This window comes from Sinohyriopsis cumingii, chromosome 5 (assembly GCF_028554795.1).
Source record: "Sinohyriopsis cumingii isolate HCF-2022 chromosome 5, ASM2855479v2, whole genome shotgun sequence".
Taxonomy (NCBI): domain Eukaryota; kingdom Metazoa; phylum Mollusca; class Bivalvia; order Unionida; family Unionidae; genus Sinohyriopsis; species Sinohyriopsis cumingii.
In genome coordinates, this window is record NC_142965.1 from 123,777,578 (window position 1) to 123,799,461 (window position 21,884).

The window sequence follows — 21,884 nt, forward strand, 5'->3', positions numbered from 1 at the left end:
TTATAACACTGTAGCTGAAATCAATAAATGCTGACCTTTTTATATGTTTAACCATAACACTGCTCTCCCTCATTATAACACTTTATATGAGATGTATAATTGCTGACCTTTTATGTATTTAACCATAACACTGCTCTCCCTCATTATAACACAGTATATGAGATCTATAAATGCTGACCTTTTATGTATTTAACCATAACACTGCTCTCCCTCATTATAACACAACAGCTGAGATCTACAAATGCTGACATTTTATGTATTTAACCAAAACACTGCTCTCCCTCATTATAACACAATAGCTGAGATCTACAAATGCTGACATTTTATGTATTTAACCAAAACACTGCTCTCTCTCATTAAAACACAATAGCTGAGAGCTATAAATGCTGACCTTTTATGTATTTAACCATAGCAATACTCTCCCTCATTATAACACAATAGCTGAGATCTATAAATGCTGACCTTTATGTATTTAACCATAACACTGCTCTCCCTCATTATAACACAGCATCTGGGGTCTACAACTATCAATTATATAATATACCAAATGATAGTAAAAGTATCCCTCAATACAATGCTGTACCTGGGGTAAATAACTGCAGTTTTATGTACTGAACCATGTCAATGCTGTAGCTGGGGTAAATAACTGTCAATGTGTCAATAATAAACAATGGCACAATTCTCCCTCATTATCACACAGCATCTGGAGTCTACAACTGGTACATACCAGACCATGAAACAATTCTCCCTCATTATAATGCACTAGCTGGAGTCTATAACTGCTGACCATGTTATGTACCAACTCATAGTATAATGAGAATTAGAAATTTTGATGAATGTGAGGTTCTCAGGGGGGTGGGGATGGGGTAAAGGTGGGGATGAATAGGAAAAAAAATGAATGCCACTAATACACATAGTGTATGCATGCACAAGTTAAATCCAACTGCAAACTACATGTATATAATACCTAGATCTATGCAGAATCTTTTGAGCAATCTGAAGAACATAATATACCCTGATCTGCTGGCACATTATTAGGTACTGTTGTAAAGATACTGTACAATACAGCAAGATGAGTACAGAATAGGAATCATACCCAAGTCCACAAAGTCTTTAAAGTACAAGTTTTGACTCAACATATCCAAATCTAATTTAAATTAACTTAGTCACATGCTTGTGTAATTTTGTTTGTGAGCAATCACTTCAGACAGTTTCTGCAACTGAGCTGATAATAATTTCTGTCATTCATTGCCAACAGTCCATCGATGCCAATAGTTCATTTCTGCCAGCAGTCTGTCTATGCTAATGGTCGATCTTGGTCAATGGTCCACCCATGCCAATAGTCCCTCTTTATTAATAGTCCATCCATGCCAATAGACTACGAATCTGCCAACAGTCTATCCATGGCAACAATCCCTCTTTGTCAACAGTTAATCCATTCCAACAGTCAATCTTTGCTAATAGTCCATCCATGATCCATACCAACAGTCTATCTTTGCTAATAGTTGATCCATGTCAATAGTCTATCTTTTCTAATAGTCCATCCATGTAAAAAGCTTATCTTTGTCAATGGTCTACCCATGATAACAGTCTATCTTTACTAATAGTCGATCCATGTCAATAGTCTATCTTTGCCAATAGTCCATCCATGATCCATACCAACAGTCTATCTTTGCTAATAGTTGATCCATGTCAATAGTCTATCTTTGCTAATAGTCCATCCATGTAAAAAGCCTATCTTTGTCAATTGTCCACCCATGCCAACAGTCTATCTTTGCTAATAGTCGATCCATGTCAATAGTCTATCTCTGCTAATAGTCCACCCATGCCAGTAGTCTATATTTGCTAATAGTCCATCCATGCCAATAGTCCATTTAATGATCCAAGCCAATAGTCTATCTTTGTCAACTGTCAATCCATGACAATAGTCTATCTTTGCCAATTGTCAGCACAAAATGAACCTGCAACACATTTACTCAGTAAAATATGATTTAATTAGATTTAGATGACTGAGTTCACAGTTCAAGTAATTTCAGTTTGGCATGGCAGGGGCTTGTGGGTGTAAATAAATATGAAAGTAGGCAAAAGCAATAGTCTATAAATAGGAATGATTCTCTACTGGCTGACGATAAGACCATTTCTATTTTTTAACTGCAGAATGCTAAATACATCTTCAATATTTTTCACCAAAAACTAGATTTTCAAATTAACTGTTGTGGTGAAAATACTGGATATCAAAATGGCACCATTTTCACTTGGGATTGATTGATTGATTGATTGATTGATTGATTGACTGATTGACTGATTGATGCACCAACGCTATACAGCTATATAGTGTCACAAAAAAGGTTATAAGATAAAATAGCATGCAGCAAAAAGTTTTTTTCTACCAACAAGCAATAGACGTACAAAAAACAATGACATGTTCCAAAAGTATTAAGGTTCCTCATCAACCATGAATGTAAATGGCATGTATAAATGGTAATGAGATAATAAAAGATCAACGAGGATGATCAACAGTACAAAAATTGGTTAAAAATACTCAAACAAAATAGGGTTGCATACAAGCTATATTTTAGAATAAATATTCACCTTGAAGAAATGTAAAATACGAGAGACACATTTAAAGGTATCAAAATTTCCATCATCTGCTTAACACTGGAGTAACAACAGCGTGTAGGTTGGAGATCGAAACAATCTATAATGTGCTTCACAGTGAAGGGTTCATTGCAAAAATGTACTCAGTTGGTTCTTCGCTCTTTAATATGTAGAAAAGGGTATGAACACCAGTTCTAATTTTTGCAAAGAATATAATGTCCTTACGGATGGTCCAGACTGAAGGAGGCCATTTGCCTAAAGTAGATTTGATCACACTGAGCATGCTATTGACAGCGCCATTCCACGATGCCTGCCACTTAATAAACAAGGATCTTTTTAAATAAGTGTGTGATATTATAAAATCAGATGGTTCAAGAGGTAAGGCTATTTTAGATGCATGGTCAGCTTTTTCATTACCTTCAATACCAACGTGTCTGGGTAACCAACACTGTACATGTGTGAGATACACAGCTCGATATGCTTGATAAGAATATTGTTAAATAGTGGGATATTCAACTTCCTGTTGTGTAGTGACGTAAGTACTGATAGTGAATCAGAGAAGATGACGAGTTTAAAACAAGTCTGGTCTCGATATATCCATTGCCCTTATTTCAGAAGAAAATATCAATATACCATCTGGCAAGCAAACTTTTAAAGTGTGATTTCCACTGATGTTCATTTAGTACCAGTTAGACATCATAAGAAGTCTTCTGTTGAAATCCTATGCAGATATGACTTTCTATTTTGGAAGAGCAACATTAAGATTTTTAAGATGGATGCCATGGTGGCCATGTTCAAAATCTGATTGGCACCATTTCAATGCAGTGGTTGATAAAAGATTCTCACAATTTAATAAACATCAAAAAACGAAAACCACCAACATGTTTGCTAGGCTTGGCGGTGTTATTAGAAACAATCTATTGACCAGTAAATAATGTCCACTTTATTAGCTGGAAACTGAAAGGGTATGAAATTGCACATGCATTCAGCTTAAAAATCTTTATAAAAGTATTTTTCACATGTTTCTTTTGATATTCACAATATATGAAATAAAAGCTATATGCACGCTGAAAGCATGTGTTGTTAATTAATTATTCATGCTGTAGTCATTTAAATGAATAGGCATACAAATGTTAATTATTGGAAATTTACAATGGATAAAGGTACACGGAAACGCATGATACAATTTTAGCAGATTGAAATTTGTACAATGTTCATAGACCCTGCAATGTAATGAACTGTGCACATGCTTCGTCTTTCTTAACCTAATATTCTGTTAATTTTTCCCATTGAATTCAGTCACATAATCATCTATGACAAAATTACTAAATAGTTTAAGTATGTATGCAAATTTTGCAATTGAATTACATGTATTATCGATTAACTGCATGCCATGCTATATATTAGACATTGAATTGACACAATGATTTGTGACAAAATTATAGACTATTTTAAATCTGTGTGCAATTTTTCAAGGAATTACATGCATTATGGATGAATTGCATGCATGCCATGACGGCACGATAGTAAATGGTGTTGATACCTATTCATGATATACATTAGACATAAATAAACGTATATGTGCCAATGCATTGTTCTATGTAAAAAGTAAAATACTGTAACACCCCACATTAACGTAAACCAAATTTTCGCACCCCAATTATCTTGTTCCATTGTAGAGAGTTTTACATATTTTAAATAAAATTTCAGTCAGAGTGCATTTTCTGGCATATAATTTTCGAATGATTTAAAAGGTGTCCCACAACTCATGACTAAACAAAAAAAAAAACCAATGTGTCCCAGAACATACAGTTCACAGAAAGTTACTTTTAAAATTACTTTATGATGTTGCAACAAATACGGTGTCCCAACATATATGGCAAATAGGGTACTCTGTCATCAATCAACTTCCTCAGTGAATTACTTTAAAGTGTGGATTTTATTCTTTTGCAAAATCCTGTGTGGGAACCCAATTACAACAATATAACAGTTTTCTAACCAAAGTGCTGGCAACATGTACTCTAAGAACACTGATATTTTATGTACTGCTAAATGAATGACCTTTTCACAAACAAGCCACATTATATAGTGTAATGAGTAGTCATGGCAACTAAATCATGATTCAATGTCATGTGTGACAATTGAATGACCTCAAATGACTTGTTTGAATAACTGAGCTATATACAAAGCACTTGTTAAACAAGAACTATAAATTATGTGCAGTTAACCCAGTTTTATGTGGTTCATATACAGTGTTCATACTGAATACAAAGGGCCAGATTATGAAGGACTTACCTATTTTTTGATACTCAATTCCTTAATCTTTTGTGAAGAAAAGAAATATACAAGTAAACAGAGGCCAAAGTGTGCCTGATATCACTCACCTGGCCTACGTAACTTAACAGTTTACTATTTCACTAAGGTGGTTTACGAACACAACCTATGTAAACAATCTCCCATACTTTATATCATGTTGATTCTACCCATTCTACAATGGTCTAATAAAAAATATTTTACAAATTCTAAATATAATGACATGATTAATTTTCAAAGTCTCTTGCTCGTAACCTAAGTCCTCCAAGAACTTTCAAAGTTAAGTTTACAGACAAAGCTTTACTTTATGGTCAACAGTCACATGTTTTTTTTTGTTTCTCAAGGTCATTGTTTCTCTACTCTTGGTAATTAAATCTGGAAGTGTTTCAGGAGAAAAGCATATAATTTTTAAAAAAGATAAAAGCTAAAAAATAAATTATAAATGTCAATTATTTTTTAGTAATGGCACTGGATATATAAAATGCCCAAATATAATACACATTATATGAGATAGAATATCCATGTCAAAAGTTCAGGCATTTTAACATGGCAATACTAGCATCTTTCAAACTGCGTTCTCAGCATATCAAACTTGCTTCCAAATATTTACGAATTTGAAACATGATAAACGTTTTTGAAATATTTTTCTGCAAATTCATAAACTTAGACATGCTTTTTTACATGAAATATGTTCTTAAAAATAAAATCAATATCAGAAAAAACATAATTACTTGCAAATGTATATCAATAATTATACAATGAAATTCTAGTCCTTATTAAAAAGTTCAAAACACAGTGGCTCAGATCATACTTAGAGTACCACGATCAGGGCACACCTCCCTGCTGCTCTGTACCCTATACTGGCTATCCATTCGATCCAGTATCAAACACAAAATTTGTTCTCTGTGCTACATTTCACTGTCAGACTCTAGTCCAACATACCTATCTGACCTCACTCATGTGTACACACCAGCAAGATACTTATGCTCTTCTTCTGACAAATCGTATACTCATTACTTCCACTCTGAAAACAAAGTCATATGGACAGCGTTCTTTTGCACACCAGGGCCCAGCAACGTGGAATGAATTGCCCACTGAACGTAGACACAAAGACGCAGTGATCACATTCAAGAGGGCTCTCAAAACTCACTTATTTCGACTGCAAGAACAAACTTAAAGACCTAATAATGTTTCCTACCTGAAATATTGTCAGCATGTTTTTTATTTTTTTTAATGTTTTTCTAATTTCATTTTGTTTGTTTTTGTAATAATATTATTATGTTTTTTATCTTATAGGTGTTGTCTATTAGATATGACTACTTGCTACATGTGAACTAGTAGTGTTCATGTTTAGTGCACACAAACAAGGTCATTAAAAATGTTTGAAAACTGGTTAAGTTATAACATTTTGAATTTTGTGAATGATATTTAATGGCAGTTATGAAGGTGACAGAGATACAGTATGAAAGTCCAATGAGATGCTACTGTCGCTGTACATCATACAGCAATAGTACTGGTTGGTGGTACACAGCCTTCAGAATGTTAGGGTTTAAGTGACATAACAAAATATGTTAATTAGATATTGTCAAATGTTTCTTCAGCTACTATTCAGCTTCCTGGTGAGCATCAGAGGTTATTTAAGTATACCTGGTAAGTGCTTTACCATATATATCAGGGATCGTCCTGGGCTTCGCCAATGTCGCAAATTGCGATTTTTTTTCCTTATTGGCGACAAAAATATCCCATCTGGCGATTTTTTTTGGTGACAGACTTTTTGGTTATTTAATTTGTACATACAATCATGGATTTGGACTGGATAAATTATAAGGGAGAACGAAAGGAAGCCACACACTTGACTAAGCAATGCATAGGAATCTATCTGTTACACAAACGATCCTTAATCATCCTTTGTTCGTATTGACAACCCCAACTTTACGGTGCATTGTTACATCATAATCTGCTTATGCTGACATCTGGGCTGAGTACTGTATGCTGTGATACAGTCAATCATGCTACCGAACTATACCTACGACTGTCCGACTTCTGAAGACGCGAATAGAACAGATACAATTAATTGAATGGCCAATCCTTCCTTTTTTTTTTTTTTTTTTTTTTACATATACCAATACAATTGTTTTGCTGAACCTTCATAGAAAACTGATAACCTTTGAAGTACTGACTACTGCGTATAAATACCAAACAAATGGAAAAAATCTCAATCACAATTATATCTGTCGCCAGTGCAGCATTTTGCTCATTGATCTTTTCCTTTTGCCATGTTACGGCTGCAGAGACTTAAACTCCACAACAAGAAATAACAAAAAAACAAAACAAGTTTTGCATAATTAACAATAATTATTTATTTCTCAAAATACGGGAGTGAAAGAATCCCTAAATTGGGTGTGAATTTATGCTTATATATACGGTCCAATATTGCCAGGTGTCGACTTGTGTAAGTTTCATTCGTGGGAATGGTGATCCTATTTTGCTTGTCTTGAAAATTTATACAGCATTCAGTGATCATTCTTGGGATTTAGGAAGCAATTCACTACAAGCTTTGTGAAGCTAGCCATGGGGGGGGGGGACCTGCTGATAGACTACTGGTGTCACCTGTCAGCACTGTGGACTGAACGTGGATTCAGTAAGATGAACCTCATAAAAACTGACATCTGAAATAAACTCTGCATCTCATCTCTCGAGAATTTCATGAGAATCAGCATGTACAGATGTGAAAAATTTGACTTTGAAACTGCATTCAACAAGTGGGCAGCCCTAAGATCGCAACGGATCTTCATGTAACACTTTGTAACATTTTGTTAATGCTTGTTGTAATTAGAGTATTAACTAACCCATCTTTTGTAATTTTCATTGCCTGTTACATTAAAAGACTAAATTAACACTTGGAAAAATGTACACTACTTGTTCTGGCGACACTTTTTGAAAATTGGCGACAAAATATTGAGGTTGGCGATTTTTTTGGCGACAGCTTTTTAAAAGCCAGGACCATCCCTGTATATACTTGCTTATAAGTCAGTCAAACTGCAAACAACACAGATCCTGATCCACCACAGCATAATGCACTTGCAGATCTGGGTCTATGTTGTCTGTTCTACTGATTACTACTAACAAACTGCACAGACCCAGATCTGCCAGGATATTATGTAATGGCAGATCTGGGTCTATGCAGGTTGCAATTGGACTCGATCTATAAGCAAATATGGACAGTTAAGCACTTCTTAAGTTGTAACATCAAAATGTTCAACACCAAATTATCATTATAACAGTATCTCAATACTGTAATAACTCACTCATATAACAACTCATTTCATAGCCAATTACTTTATCTTCTTAAAGTGTAACCATTACTTGTCATATTTGTAGAACAAACAACATAGACCCTGGTGCTGGTGCATTATGCTATGGTGGATCAGGATCTTTGTTGTTTTATACTTTAACTTGACTTGTAAGCAAGGATATACTACTGTACATTTGTCAAAGCCCTCAATATTTTATATTTTATATTGTTCTCTATAATCCTGTACGAGTGCTAATACCTGAAACTATATTATAAATGCAAAAATGCAAATTTGTTTCTGAAATAAGTAGTCTCACTTTCAATATATATTTAACATGTGTAATAAAACATGTATTCATGTGGCGTTTAAATTCACATTTGGTATTTACCTGTTGTTTACTTCAAACCGTAGGTAACATGTTTGATGTGTTGATTACTACTGCTGTTGTCTGTATAAGCATCTACTACCTTACTTCATCTTTTTCACACTATAACCTCCATAATAATCCAAAATTTTAGAGCTCTGCCAATTTGTTACAAACCATTTTTTTTGTGATCCCCATTCCTGATTGTGATCAATTAGGTGTGAAAGAAAAGATTAAATCATATCATTTTTTTAATGTCAGATAGGTGCTTACAGTGATGTCATTAGGAGGTGCTCACCAGTTATTATGTACTTTTAAGAGAGTGATGTATGTATGGTGAAGTTGTTTGCATTTAAAATATGCACAATGGAGAGAATGGTGGCATACCTCTATGCTACATTAATGTAATGTGGACGATATTTCTTTGAACATTGTACTTTTGGAAATTGTACATGATTTAAACACACTGCTAACTAAAACGAATGCTCCCCTGTGCTAAAAAATGAGCCTGAATTGGTCTAAAGTACACTATCCATAGCAGCTATTAAAATAGGGAAAATGAATTTTGACAGACTAGACAATACCAGCTCCTGAAAGTGCAATGAATGAATTACCAAAGATATAAAATGTAAAAAAAACTTATCAGCTCTTTTTTTATACAATTTACCTCTCAAGTTCAGGAAGTAAAAATAACCAAGTGAAGTTAGCACTCTTTTGAAAGGTACACATATGGAGTAAGGCCAAACTGTATACTCTATAACCCATGTTACACCCATCAATCATATACCAAAATAAAGGGAATTATAGGTTCTTTGGATTATACCTAAGATATACAAGGTCTTTTTTAAATAGCCAGGATAACCAGTGAGGAAAGCCAGGGAAATTCTTTTTCTTTAAGTTCCTAACCCTATGCAAAATACAAAACTGTAGAGTGCCACCTTAACAGAAAATTGTGTGTGTATGTGTGTGTGATTTTTAACATGGCTTTAATAATTTTCCAGTCATGTCTGCAGTGTGGTAGTTTAAAGAGATGTCTAGCACTGGGGCATCATGCTGCAGACACATAGCATGATGTCCCATCCAGTCACATTATCCTGACACCAGGCTGACAAGTCCCAACACTAAGCTCTTAATGCTGAGCATGTAGCAAGGCAACTGTTATTACCATTTTTTAGAAGTCTTTGGTATGACTCGGTCAGGGTTCAAACCCACAAACTCCTGCATCCGGGGCAGATGCTTTAACCACTAGCACTGGAGCAGTCATAACTGAAAGAGCAACAAAACTAATGCTTATCTGTAACTGGAAGAAGACAATAATCTTAATTTGACAAAAACCCTAAGATGAAAAACAGTAATTCAAATATAAAACTTTTTAGATTTTTTTTGTTGTTGTAGGGTTTAACGCCATTTTTCAGCACAAGATAGGCTACACATGGCAGCCAGTTTAACTGGTGAAGGAAGAACCCTGGAAAACCCCAGGAACAACCACCAACCCACGAGAAGCTACTGACAGGCTTTATCACGTACCAACGTTAGCCGAGCCTGAGACTCGAAAAACCTTTTAGAAATCTGTGAATTGTGGTGGTGATTCCTGTTGCCCACAAATTCCCTGCTACCACCTGTCTACCCAAAGGACATAATAGACCCAGATTTGCCGCTGCATAATGCTTTTGCTGGAAGTAACACAAAATTGACCCTGATCTGCAGACACATTATCCTACAGTAGATACTGATCTTTGTTGTAAGCAGTTTGACTTGAACTATTACGGAGTATACAGTATATGGTATGTAAAAGTCCTGCACATAAGACTGCTATTTTTGTTCAATAATATTGATTTTTCTTCAGTGATAAATAATATTGATTTTTCTTCAGTGATAAATAATATGCACTCAGCTCATAACACATCCAGATAAATCATGTTCACTATCCTTAGCCACTTTGCAAAATAAACAAATTATCCAAATTTGCTTTATAAAGTTAGGGCAAAATATCACTCAGAACAAGAAAAAAAATTACAATTGCACTGTTTTTTAAATTTGGGTAGGCATTATATTTAATCTGATTTTTTTTTTACCATGTGGGAAAAGGTGTTACAGTAAATAAGAAACGTGAATGGTCAGCCAACCAGAAACATATTTTTTTCTATGGCCTCATGGAAGAGTCATAATAAGCAGTTCTTGCTCTTGTATGGCTAAAATGAAGCTTCATGAAAAATGTGTTTAAAAATTGACTGTTTAAACTTCTCAGACCCAATCCCCAAACATGATTGGCAACAATTTCGAATGAGAGCACTGGTTAACTTGAGAATTCATATCATCTGATAGTAAAAGAGATGTCTCATCAACAGGAACCCACATAATTTATTGATAAATCCTGTACATTAAATCAGGGTCCTAGGTGGCCAGGAGGTCCTGGGTGACCAGGGGGTCCTGGGTGGCCAGGGGGTTCTGGGTGGCCAGGGGGTTCTGGTGGCCAGGGGGTTCTGGGTGACCAGGGGGTCCTGGGTGACCAGGGGGTCCTGGGTGACCAGGGGGTCTTGGGTGGCCAGGAGGTCTAAGGCGCTTGCCTTTACAGCTCACCAACATTTCACCTTTGTCAGGTTGGGTTCGTTCGAGACTTGGCGCAGCGACTATGAGTACGTAAGAAAGCTTGCCAGTAGCTTCCCATGGGTTGGTGGTTATTAACTGGGTTTTCCTTGGTTCTTTCTCCTAAATATACTGGGTGCTATGTACAGCCTATCATATGCTGAAAAATGGTGTTAAACCAAAACAATTCAAACTCTGAATTGCTGCACTCCCCTTTTCATAAAACTGTGCAAGGGACCCATAAAAGTTACTAGCATAATAAGTGAAAGAATCTTGTTCCAGCAAAGATGTGTCCTGACTAAATTAAAATACAAAAATCATGTCATTACTGATTCTCATGCGCCAAGAACTGACTACAATCAAATATTTTCAGTAGCAGTTATAAGATTATAAAACAACAAATGACCAATTCATGGAAATGGGGAAGCATCATACTTTGAGTTCAAAATAGTTGTCCAGGGATATGGGGCCAATTACTCCTGATATTTTATTAAGGATCCAGGTCAAATTCTGACCGACCAATAATCATGAGTTTTATTTTGTCAACAGAAAAATATACTTTTAATTTTATTTTATTTCTACACCATGCAATTAATAATATTAAAACACAGCACTCAAAAAGATCTGATTGTCTCATGCTCAATCTTATGTCAGATTACGTCCCACCTGCATGCATTCTAAGTAGGTGCCAGTCCGGCTTGTCAACAAAAAGCCCTAATTTGAAATAGAAAACTTCAGTAACACTGATGACATGCAGAAATTTATTTTCATGCCGCTGAAAGACTAGTGAATTATTCATATTTAACCTCATGTATGCCCCTTACAATTATAAAGATCGTCTACTCATTGTACTTCTATCGATTCACACCGACGGCTGTAAACTTTGAGTACAAAGCAAGGCATGTGATCTATGACTGGGGAATGGATCGTCAGGTTCCTGAGCCAGTGCTCACATGGCATCAACATAAATGTGATTCTAAAATATTGTTTTGGATATTTATGTGCAGTACAAAAACCAGTGTTCATGGCATCAACATAAATGTGATTCTAAAATACTTTTTTGGATATTTATGTACAGTACAAAAACCAGTGCTCATGGCATCAACATAAATGTGATTCTAAAATATTGTTTTGGATATTTATGTGCAGTACAAAAACCAGTGTTCATGGCATCAACATAAATGTGATTCTAAAATACTGTTTTGGATATTTATGTACAGTACAAAAACCAGTGCTCATGGCATCAACATAAATGTGATTCTAAAATATTGTTTTGGATATTTATGTACAGTACAAAAACCAGTGCTCATGGCATCAACATAAATGTGATTCTAAAATATTGGTTTGGATATTTATGTACAGTACAGAAACCAGTGCTCATGGCATCAACATAAATGTGATTCTAAAATACTGTTTTGGATATTTATGTGCAGTACAGAAACCAGTGCTCATGGCATCAACATAAATGTGATTCTAAAATACTGTTTTGGATATTTATGTGCAGTAGAGAAACCAGTGCTCATAGCATCAACATAAATGTGATTCTAAAATATTGTTTTGGATATTTATGTGCAGTACAGAAACCAGCCAGACCAAGTCTAGTGGATACCAGAACTGTTCCAGCAATCACTGCAACTGGTGCAATGATGCACGGTCACATAAGGGGATTAAACTAGTATTTATACATGACACGATGTTAATTTAATACTTTATTGTTATAATCTGGAGACTAATGCAGGATTTTTTTGAGGTATAAGCAATAAAGGCATCAAATGTGGAAGTGTTGGCTTTTGAGTCTTTGATTAGATAGTATACCCCCTTTAGAGAAGCCGAGATAAAAAGGAAAGACTAACGAAAAATGATTTCAGCAAAATGCTACTTTTGATGCTCATGTGTACTCCCTTCTAGGGCACAGCCTAATATAGTGGGACATCAAGACGGGATGGGAGAATGGAATTAGGCATTAGCAACAGATAAGTATAGCATCAGTAAATGTAATTTTAAATTTTAACAATTTAAATTTTAATCAATTAACCCCAAAAATCATTTTAATATCAGTAAATACCGTATCTGCTTCTATTGCATAGGTGGATTTAGCAGTTTGCTAAAAAAAAACTAGTGAAAAAAGCTAATGAAATAAATACTGAACCTCTTGGAAGAATATGATACTACTGTGGGAAGGATTCCATCTGAGTGGCTCAAGGTAAACGGAGGAAAAAGTAGTGTAAGAGTGCTAAAATGCATCTTTCAACACATCCTCCAAAGATGAATGAATTAGTCAGGCCCATATAACAGTAATAGCTCAATTCTTATTAATTTTCATAAAAGACAGAGCCCTCATAGTAATGGAATGGTAAAATCTCTTGATAATTAATGCCATTCAAATAGAAAAGATCTCAAATATAAGTAAAACATTTAATGAGGAAACATGCTTCCTTCTCCCTTTAGAGGCTCTCAAATAAAAACATAAAGACCTAAAAGAACCCAACTGGGCATCTCAATCGGAAGTAGTGCAACCAATGGAGGCTGCTGGGTTTTATTTGCTAAGAACACCTGGTCTGCAAAGGAAAGAAACCAACTCATAATTCCAAAAATTGAACCTGATACAACCTTGCTCTAAGGACATAGGATAAAGCTAGCTCCTTCATCTCGCGGACACTACTGCAAGCAGGAAGACTGTTTTGAGGGTAAAGTTATCTGAAAGGCTCATGGGGAGGGGGGATTACTGAGACCACAAGACACAACAGATATTCCATTTATGCCTTTGAGAGTGAAACTGGTCTTTGCAGCTTGATATTACCTGAATCAGTCTACTATGTGAAAATATGTCCCAATGGCAGAATCTTAAAAATGTTTTAGAGTAATGGAAAGGGTTGCTTGATTGCACTTAAGAGTAGAAATTGAGAATTGTTTCTCTTCAAAAAGAGTGTAGAAAATCAGCCACTTCTCTCAGAGAGAGACAGTTAGAATTTATGTTTTCTACTACACCAATCACAAAAGATTTTCCATTTGCCATCATACACCTTAAATGTACATTGTCTCATGGATTACACTAATGGCTGTTACATAATTTACATTACAATTCAGACCCCTACCACTAACCTTGAATATTTTCTTTGAAAGATATATTGTTTTTAGATAGAAATTCATTACCTTCATAGTTTTTATCACCTTTCGCAACTATGGCCAATAATAGTGCCAACAGAGACATGGACAAAATCCACTAATGAAAAGTTGTTGACATTTTTATTTATTTTTTTCGTGATGAAAAATCATGCACAGGGTAGTGCACAGGGTAAAGATTTGAGGGATATTAGATAAAAACTGGTGGAAAACCTGCAAACCCCCACTCAATGTTCACCGCTACTAAAGTTTCTTTATTAATGGTGGCCCATTGTAAACTATTTTATGCGCAAAGTAACAAATATCTAGATCATGGTTAGTTATATAGTTATTCAAATATACTGCAGTACCAATGTACTTTCAAAGACAACACACACTCAGACCCTCGCCCACTCCCAACAACACACATTCTAATGCAACATTCTCTATTCTGCACAAAATACAAAGTGCTTCCAGACAAATCTAATCTTGTGTAGGAAATTAAAAATGCTAGTGGATTTTATACAAAATCTTTGAAGTGAACCATGAGATATACAGCTCTTCCTTTTTCATTTAATTGATAATACACTGACTGGTATTCATTTATTATAATTGTACAATTTAATTTACAATACAATGAGTGGTATTCATTTTTTAAAACTGTGAAACTGAAATGACAATACACTGACTGGTATTAATTTATTATTATTGTAAAATTTAATTTACAATACACTGAATGGTATTCATTTATTAAAACTGTGAAAATGAAATGACAATACACTGACTGGTATTCATTTATTATTATTGTAAAATTTAATTCATAATACACTGACTGGTATTCATTTATTATTAATACTGTAAAATTTAACTGACAATACACTCCCTCGTGTTCATTAATTATTAATTATTGTAACATTTTCCATCAGAATCTGATTCATGTTCAATACTTGCTGTTTATTATAGTATGAAGAAAAAAAAACATATTAAGGCCAATGGAAACACTTGTTTTGTATTCAGTCCCCTTAAAATATATAAAATTTATGTTGATACAAAATCTACAGGTTTAGAACCAACACTGCTGAACAAACTTTGCAAATCTACTGGTTTGAGGCCCTGGTTTGCTCACATGTATGATCATATACTCTTGTGTATGTTGCTGTGCTGTCATTTGTTTGTAAGCCCGATGATTCCAATATAAAATGAAGACAATTCTTATGTCATGTGTTTAGGCTCAAATAAGCAGTAACACAAGAAAGGGTGAAAACAACAAGCTTTGAAAAATACAATAATTTATTTCCCTGGAAAAATTCTGTACAAATGAAAAAATATGAACTTACAGTTTATAGAATCAAATCCAACAATATTCACACAAAAATTTAGTAGTCCTAATAACAAAATGTCCTAATGATTTCATGTTCGAATCCCGACAAAGAATCCCAGATGGAAGACGATTATGTATTCTACAATCTTACAGATCATGCTTACCCAGTGTGACCCTGACAAAAACCAATCATTTTTACTCTAAGAAATAAAAATAAAAAAATAATTGTTTTTATCTTAAAGACAAAGTCCCATCATGACCTTGGAAACAACCAATCATTTTAAAATAAAATAGAACTTGTTTACGAAGGTTGCTACAAATCCTGAAACAAGGTCAGGATTTAGATCAACACCTGGTGTTTATAAACTAACAGTCAAGGTCAGACTATTTTCTAAAAAAACTATCATCTCTAGTGAATAAATTTACATTACAATATCAATTTTTTTAAACTGACAAACAATTAAACTGAAATAAATATATATTAAATCAGATATAACTGAGTGCCATATCTGCTCCAATCTGTCTACTTTTCCAAAGAAGGATGCAATGTCCTTATCAGGCACACAGAAAAATGAAGCTCAAAACGTAAATAGTTCTTACAGGAACTAATATTGTGGAAAATCCAAAACAAATTTTAATATGAAGAATACAAATGCTATTTCACTTTTTTGTGTTTCTACAATGACATTCAGTAATACTGGTATTAAATAAGACTTGATTTGTTTAAGGATGTTTATGCAATATCTTCAAACTCTCTGACAATATGCTGAAAAAAGTGCCTTCAAATCACACCCCATAGTCATACATGACCTTGACACTGATATTTATGTTTGGGGCATCAGGGACTTACTGCCTAACTAACAGCGCTGTGTAGTGTGTTTTGATGTCGACTAACATCGTAATGAAAGTCAAATTTTCAGGAATATCTCACATATGACAACTAAAATAACGGTGTTTTTCTACAAAGTAAAGTCATAATCTTTTAGTCAGACTTAACTTACTTTTCTAATGTCTTTTCTAAAAAAAATTCAAATTCTCACAAAAGAAGTTTTCAAGTTTTGTTGGCCTACATTTCAGCTGACTGGAAAGAGATGAAAGGAGGGAATGCCAAAATCAGGTTAAGTTGAAATATGATTCTTTAACGAAATGAATAAAAAAAATATTTTATGCCTATTGGAACTGTAAAGCAACATTTTGTTTCATCCATGAAACATATCTGCCACATGAACCTACTTAAACATACTTCGGCATACCTCGACTACTGTTGCATTGCAACAAATTCAAATGTATGTCAATGGGACATAAAAATGCATCCATTTGCTAGTGTCACATTTTCATTCCGCCAGGATAAAGACAGAACAGTAAATTTATTAATTACACATAAATTAGTGGAAGAGTGTCAATATATGCTGCCAATTATGTGAGATATTTCTGAAACTTTTACTACTCGTTCCAATGTCAACATCATCAGAACACACTATACAAGGCCGTTATCTGGTTAGTAAGACATAGCACTAAAACAAAATCAACATGCACTATATCTTACACTGTAGGACTACACACCCCACTGCTACATATAGCAACATTCTGGTACCCCATCCACAAAGTAGGGGTAATAATTCTAGTACAAAGGCCCCATCCCAATTTAAAAAAGTTGTTTCCTGGAAATTTTGAGCCCTCAATGGGCCTGAGCACCTCAGCAGTTGTGAGGGTTGCTTGAGTGGATGATATGCAACTCCCCGAGATGGTGTCAAATCTGTCTCATTTTCTTTGGACAAATTTTCAACTTTGAGTCTGATAATTTTTCCCTAATGATTAATGGGAATAACATTTATATTAACGTAAAGAAATTCTGATCTTTTAAAAAAATTAAGAAGAAACTATTTGTATGTTCTGTAATCCAAAATCTGCATCGATAGTGAAAAGCAATCAAACCCTTCTCCTCACCCCTTGGCCTGATTTTGGATCAATATCTTATGCAGCACTATGTCACTGAGAGACTATCTCAACATTACGCAGCATTCCATACATAAATCAATCAGTTCTAAAGTCATCGTGTCTGTTTACATACCACGAGACACAGAAGTGTTATAGATGTCTCTGATGTCATCAGGAGACAATAATCTAAGACTGCATAAATGCATCGGATTTCAATGCTAACACCTCAAGTTACTTTGACGAATGCGTTACAGCTAACTTTTGATTATACTTTAAAACGTTATGCCATTCATTTGTCATAATGTATCATAGATTACCTATCTTAACCCGCAGTGTTTCTTCAGTTCTCACTTTCGCATTTTCGGCCATATTCAGCCATTTCCTGTTTACTCGTACATGTATATTTCTGATGTTAATAGACACGTGCACTAGATATTAAGTCTTACAGGAGTCGCCTCCCTTTCAATACACAGTCAACATTACATGCAATTGCATCTTTTTTTTTTTTTTTCTTTTTTTATCTCCCCCATCACTGTTTTGCGAAATACTTATCAGTGTATGTTATATTTAGATACTTTAAAATTCAGTGCAAGGTTTAATTTATATTAAGATTATTATTACATATTATTTATTTATTGTTTTATTTGACTTTATCTATTATTTGTCAGATTCAACTTACATTACACATTGTAAATCTGAATAACAGACATAAAAATGCATAAAACAGAGCCAAATTTAATGTCAATAATTATAACATAATTTTATAGAAATCAATTTAACCAAATCTAGACCTGGCGTACAGCAGTATGTATACATTTGAAATGGCCAACAGAGTTTGCAACCTCATGTACGAGGGACGTATTAATAGGTGTATTGACCGAAATTAATATTTTCGTGTGAAAATCGTTTTATTTTTGCTCAGTTAATTAAAATTATGAAAGTCAAACTCCGAATTCCACACCTGAAATTTCACTAAAGTTTGTATTTTGAAAATTCGAAATTATATTGTGTACTAGCTCACAATTGGCTAGACTGACCATGATTCGACAAAAGAGGTCGAGGTGTGTGTGAAAGTGGGTGCTTATTCTTGGAGCTTTTGAAATTGTACATGTGTGATTCCTTTATATATTAATATAGTGTGTTCGTGTGTATGTGCGTGTTTAAACTGGGGGTGCGATTTCATACTAATATAGAAGTTTTTTTATAAACAAGGAAAACGTGTTAATGCAAAAAAAGACTGGAAAAATACTGCATACATATTAAGAAATTTACTGTATTTAAACATACCGCTCTAATTGGTTAGAGCGTCTGCCTCGGACCCAGGCCGAGTCATACGATAGACTTATAACTAGCAGCTGCCTCGCTTGGCGCTCAGCTTTAAGAGATAGGGATGGTCTGTCTGGTGTCAGAATGATGTGACTGGGTGGGACATGATGTACATGGCCGGGTTTAGACATTTTAAGGCCCTAAGTTATGGAAAGCGGTATAGGCCCTATTAACAAAGAATAAGACTGTGTAACAACTTGGCCATTTTTTTGCTAATTATTACCATGTAAATGATGTAATTTATATAAAATATATTGCATAGATAATAATAGCAAACATATTATGCAAAACAATCACGGGTTAAATTATTACTTAAATATAAATTATAATAAAACTGTAACTAATTTTTACAAAAAAAAAATAAATTTGGAGAAGCCCCTTCAAACTGCAAGGCCCTAAACTGCAGCTTGTTTGCTTATGCATAAATCCGGCCGTGATGATGTCCCTTGTCTGGCTGCCCCAGTATTAGACATCACTATAAACTGCCTCACATACATCGTAGCGATATGACTCCAATTGATAATGCGACAATAAAAAATACACACACGCGCGCGCGCATTTAAACAAACATTTTTTCCCTTTATCTTCATCAGTAGTCTGTGTAAAGTATACTGTTGCTTAAGCACCCATCTTCCCGGCTGAGTGAGCTAACAGCGTCAACTAAAATTCTTTATTATTGTTATTATTATTATTATTATTGCACACGCAGTTTCTAACATAATGTGATTTTTTTCCGTGCACTTTTACATTCGGCCTTAACATTTTCGTGTATTTGCGGCCATGTGTAATTGTTTCCACTCATTGAAAATCAGCGCATAAAAGAAGTGTATAAACTGTTTTTGTATATTTGAACAGTTGATTTAAGGCCTAGCTAACATATAAAACGCGTTCCTTCTCATTTGCTATCGCCTGTTTTCCTTCTTTCTTTCTTTTAAATTTCTTTCTCCATCGCGTGCGCGAACTCCTGATAAAGGAGGCTTGTAAATTCACTATGAAATAATACATGAAACATGATGCGGAAATCGATCACGCGCCAAAACAATAACCCGGATGTTGTACCCCTATTTCGTTTTAAAATTATTCCCTGCACGTGCGAATTGGTAGTCGGAAAATGTCTCCACACAACTGTTTGTATTGGATTACAAGAACATCTGTAATTTTCTACCAGAAGCAGAATTTTTGTTACAAAGACAAGAAGTTAGAGAAAACAAAATTGCGGGGTTTAATTAATATCAGAATATGCAAGAGTCGACCCCATTATCTATGTTTACAATATAATTAACTTTGCCTTCGCTCCCGCTGTGGTCCACAACTGAATTATGTGCGGTTTAATTATTATGTCACAGTGTTTGCCCTCGAGATATAGAAGCATCACGTGATTTCAAAAGCAACGTGCAAACCCGACTAACCAGTGGCGTCACTAGGGTTGGTGTCACCCAGTGCGGTAACCCATGGTGTCACCTCACATGGACCGGCTTCCTGCACAAAAATTCTAAAATTTTGTTGACATAAATTTTGGTCTATAAATAATATAGATTCCGACGAAAATGAAACGGATTATGTGAGCGCTCAAATTAACGTAGCACATAATCTCAGGTCTTTACTGTTCCATCTCCCAATCCTCTCTCTCTCTCTCTCTCTCTCTCTCTCTCTCTCTCTCTCAGATTGGATGAAACCACACCTAAAATAAAAGCCACTCTATACATTCTTTGGTAGTTTTATGAGGTTCTAATAGGCGATCTTGATGCTGTCAATGTGTCAATGGCACTTGGGTCATCGGAGTGGGCGGCGGCCACAATTCACCCGTATTATGGCGCGTGACAACTCGGCTGCGTCAGCTGTACACCGTTAGTTAGATCGTTTTATCTCACCAAATGCGCTATATTCAAATGTTCTGCATTTTTGGCCCAATCAATGTAATATCCCCTAATGATGCAGGGCACCCTCTGTTCCTTTCCTGTAGTTGATGATTTGTCTATCGTGTTTTGTTCATTTGTCAAAAGTGTTTTCGCATGGGTGTTGTATGTGTGTTTCTCTACATTTTCTCTTTTATCCTTGTGTCATTTTACGTTAGCTAAACCAACTTGTGTTTTATTTGTTCATTTAAATACCGTTTATTTCGTTTGACGTTTGCTTGTTTAATTTTTGCTTTTTGTGTTTCTTTTGACATTTGTATCTTTCGTTTGTTCCTGGTTTGTTTTATTTGAGTACTGATCTTATTATTTTAAATGCCGTGATTTCCTGTGGAGTTTGCCTGCTTCATTGTAATTTGTTATATTCTTTTGATATTTCTGTCTCGTTTGTTTGATCTGAGTATTGGTCTTATTGTTTTATTTTATTTGTTCTTGGCTTATTTGAAAGCTGATTATTTTGTTTTAAATTCATCTTTTTTTGGCGGTGATGACCTCCATATAATCACACTCAAGGGATCCATTACATCGTTTTCTAAATCTCAGGTCATATATTTTGTACTGAGAAACAACCAGAGATATTTTCAAGAGTAATTTGGTATTATTATTGCGCAAAGATGATTAAAATAAAGCTCAATAAACGCTTTGTCCTATATGCTCTTTGCATCCTTGTTTATTCCCCCCCCCCTTAACGATATTCCTGGAACCACCTCTGATATTTATTATTTTGAGAGTTGCTTTCTTTTGACCACGAGGAAAGCATTTCCTGTACATCCATCCACCCATCCCAATATAATACTTGAATGAATGAATCCATCCATCCATCCATCCATACATACATACATATGAAAGTATACAACTACTATTGTTATGACGAGATATTTGCATACTATTTTCATTCAACGGAACGTCTTTTACGTCATCAATCCGAGTTATCAGATTGCAATGCGTTAACATGATTATGTACGCATGATAACCGATTTGCATGGTGAAGTTGTGATAATGGATCAACGTATCATTAAGACGATATATGTGCGTGCGTGATTGTATGTGCGTGTGTGTGATTTGGTTTTTTAGCGTAGCTTTAACAATGTTTCAGTCATATCGCTACCATGTCTGCAGTGTGGCAG

The 21,884-nt window shown here is 34.8% G+C and overlaps 1 protein-coding gene across 5 annotated transcripts in view; it reads right to left on the reverse strand.

The window, feature by feature from the left end:
* LOC149800117 (ras GTPase-activating protein 3-like) overlaps positions 1-17,902 on the reverse strand; it is a 132,274-nt gene extending 114,372 nt beyond the window's left edge. For all 5 annotated transcript variants that reach the window (XR_016421325.1, XR_016421324.1, XM_089959713.1 and 2 more), the window contains exon 1: positions 17,836-17,902. Coding sequence is in view for 3 of the 5 variants with exons in the window: in XM_089959713.1 (XP_089815839.1) it covers positions 17,836-17,887 (52 nt within the window). In the remaining 2 variants the exon portion in view is untranslated. The remainder of the gene's footprint in view (positions 1-17,835) is intronic.
* Positions 17,903-21,884: the final 3,982 nt, after the last annotated feature.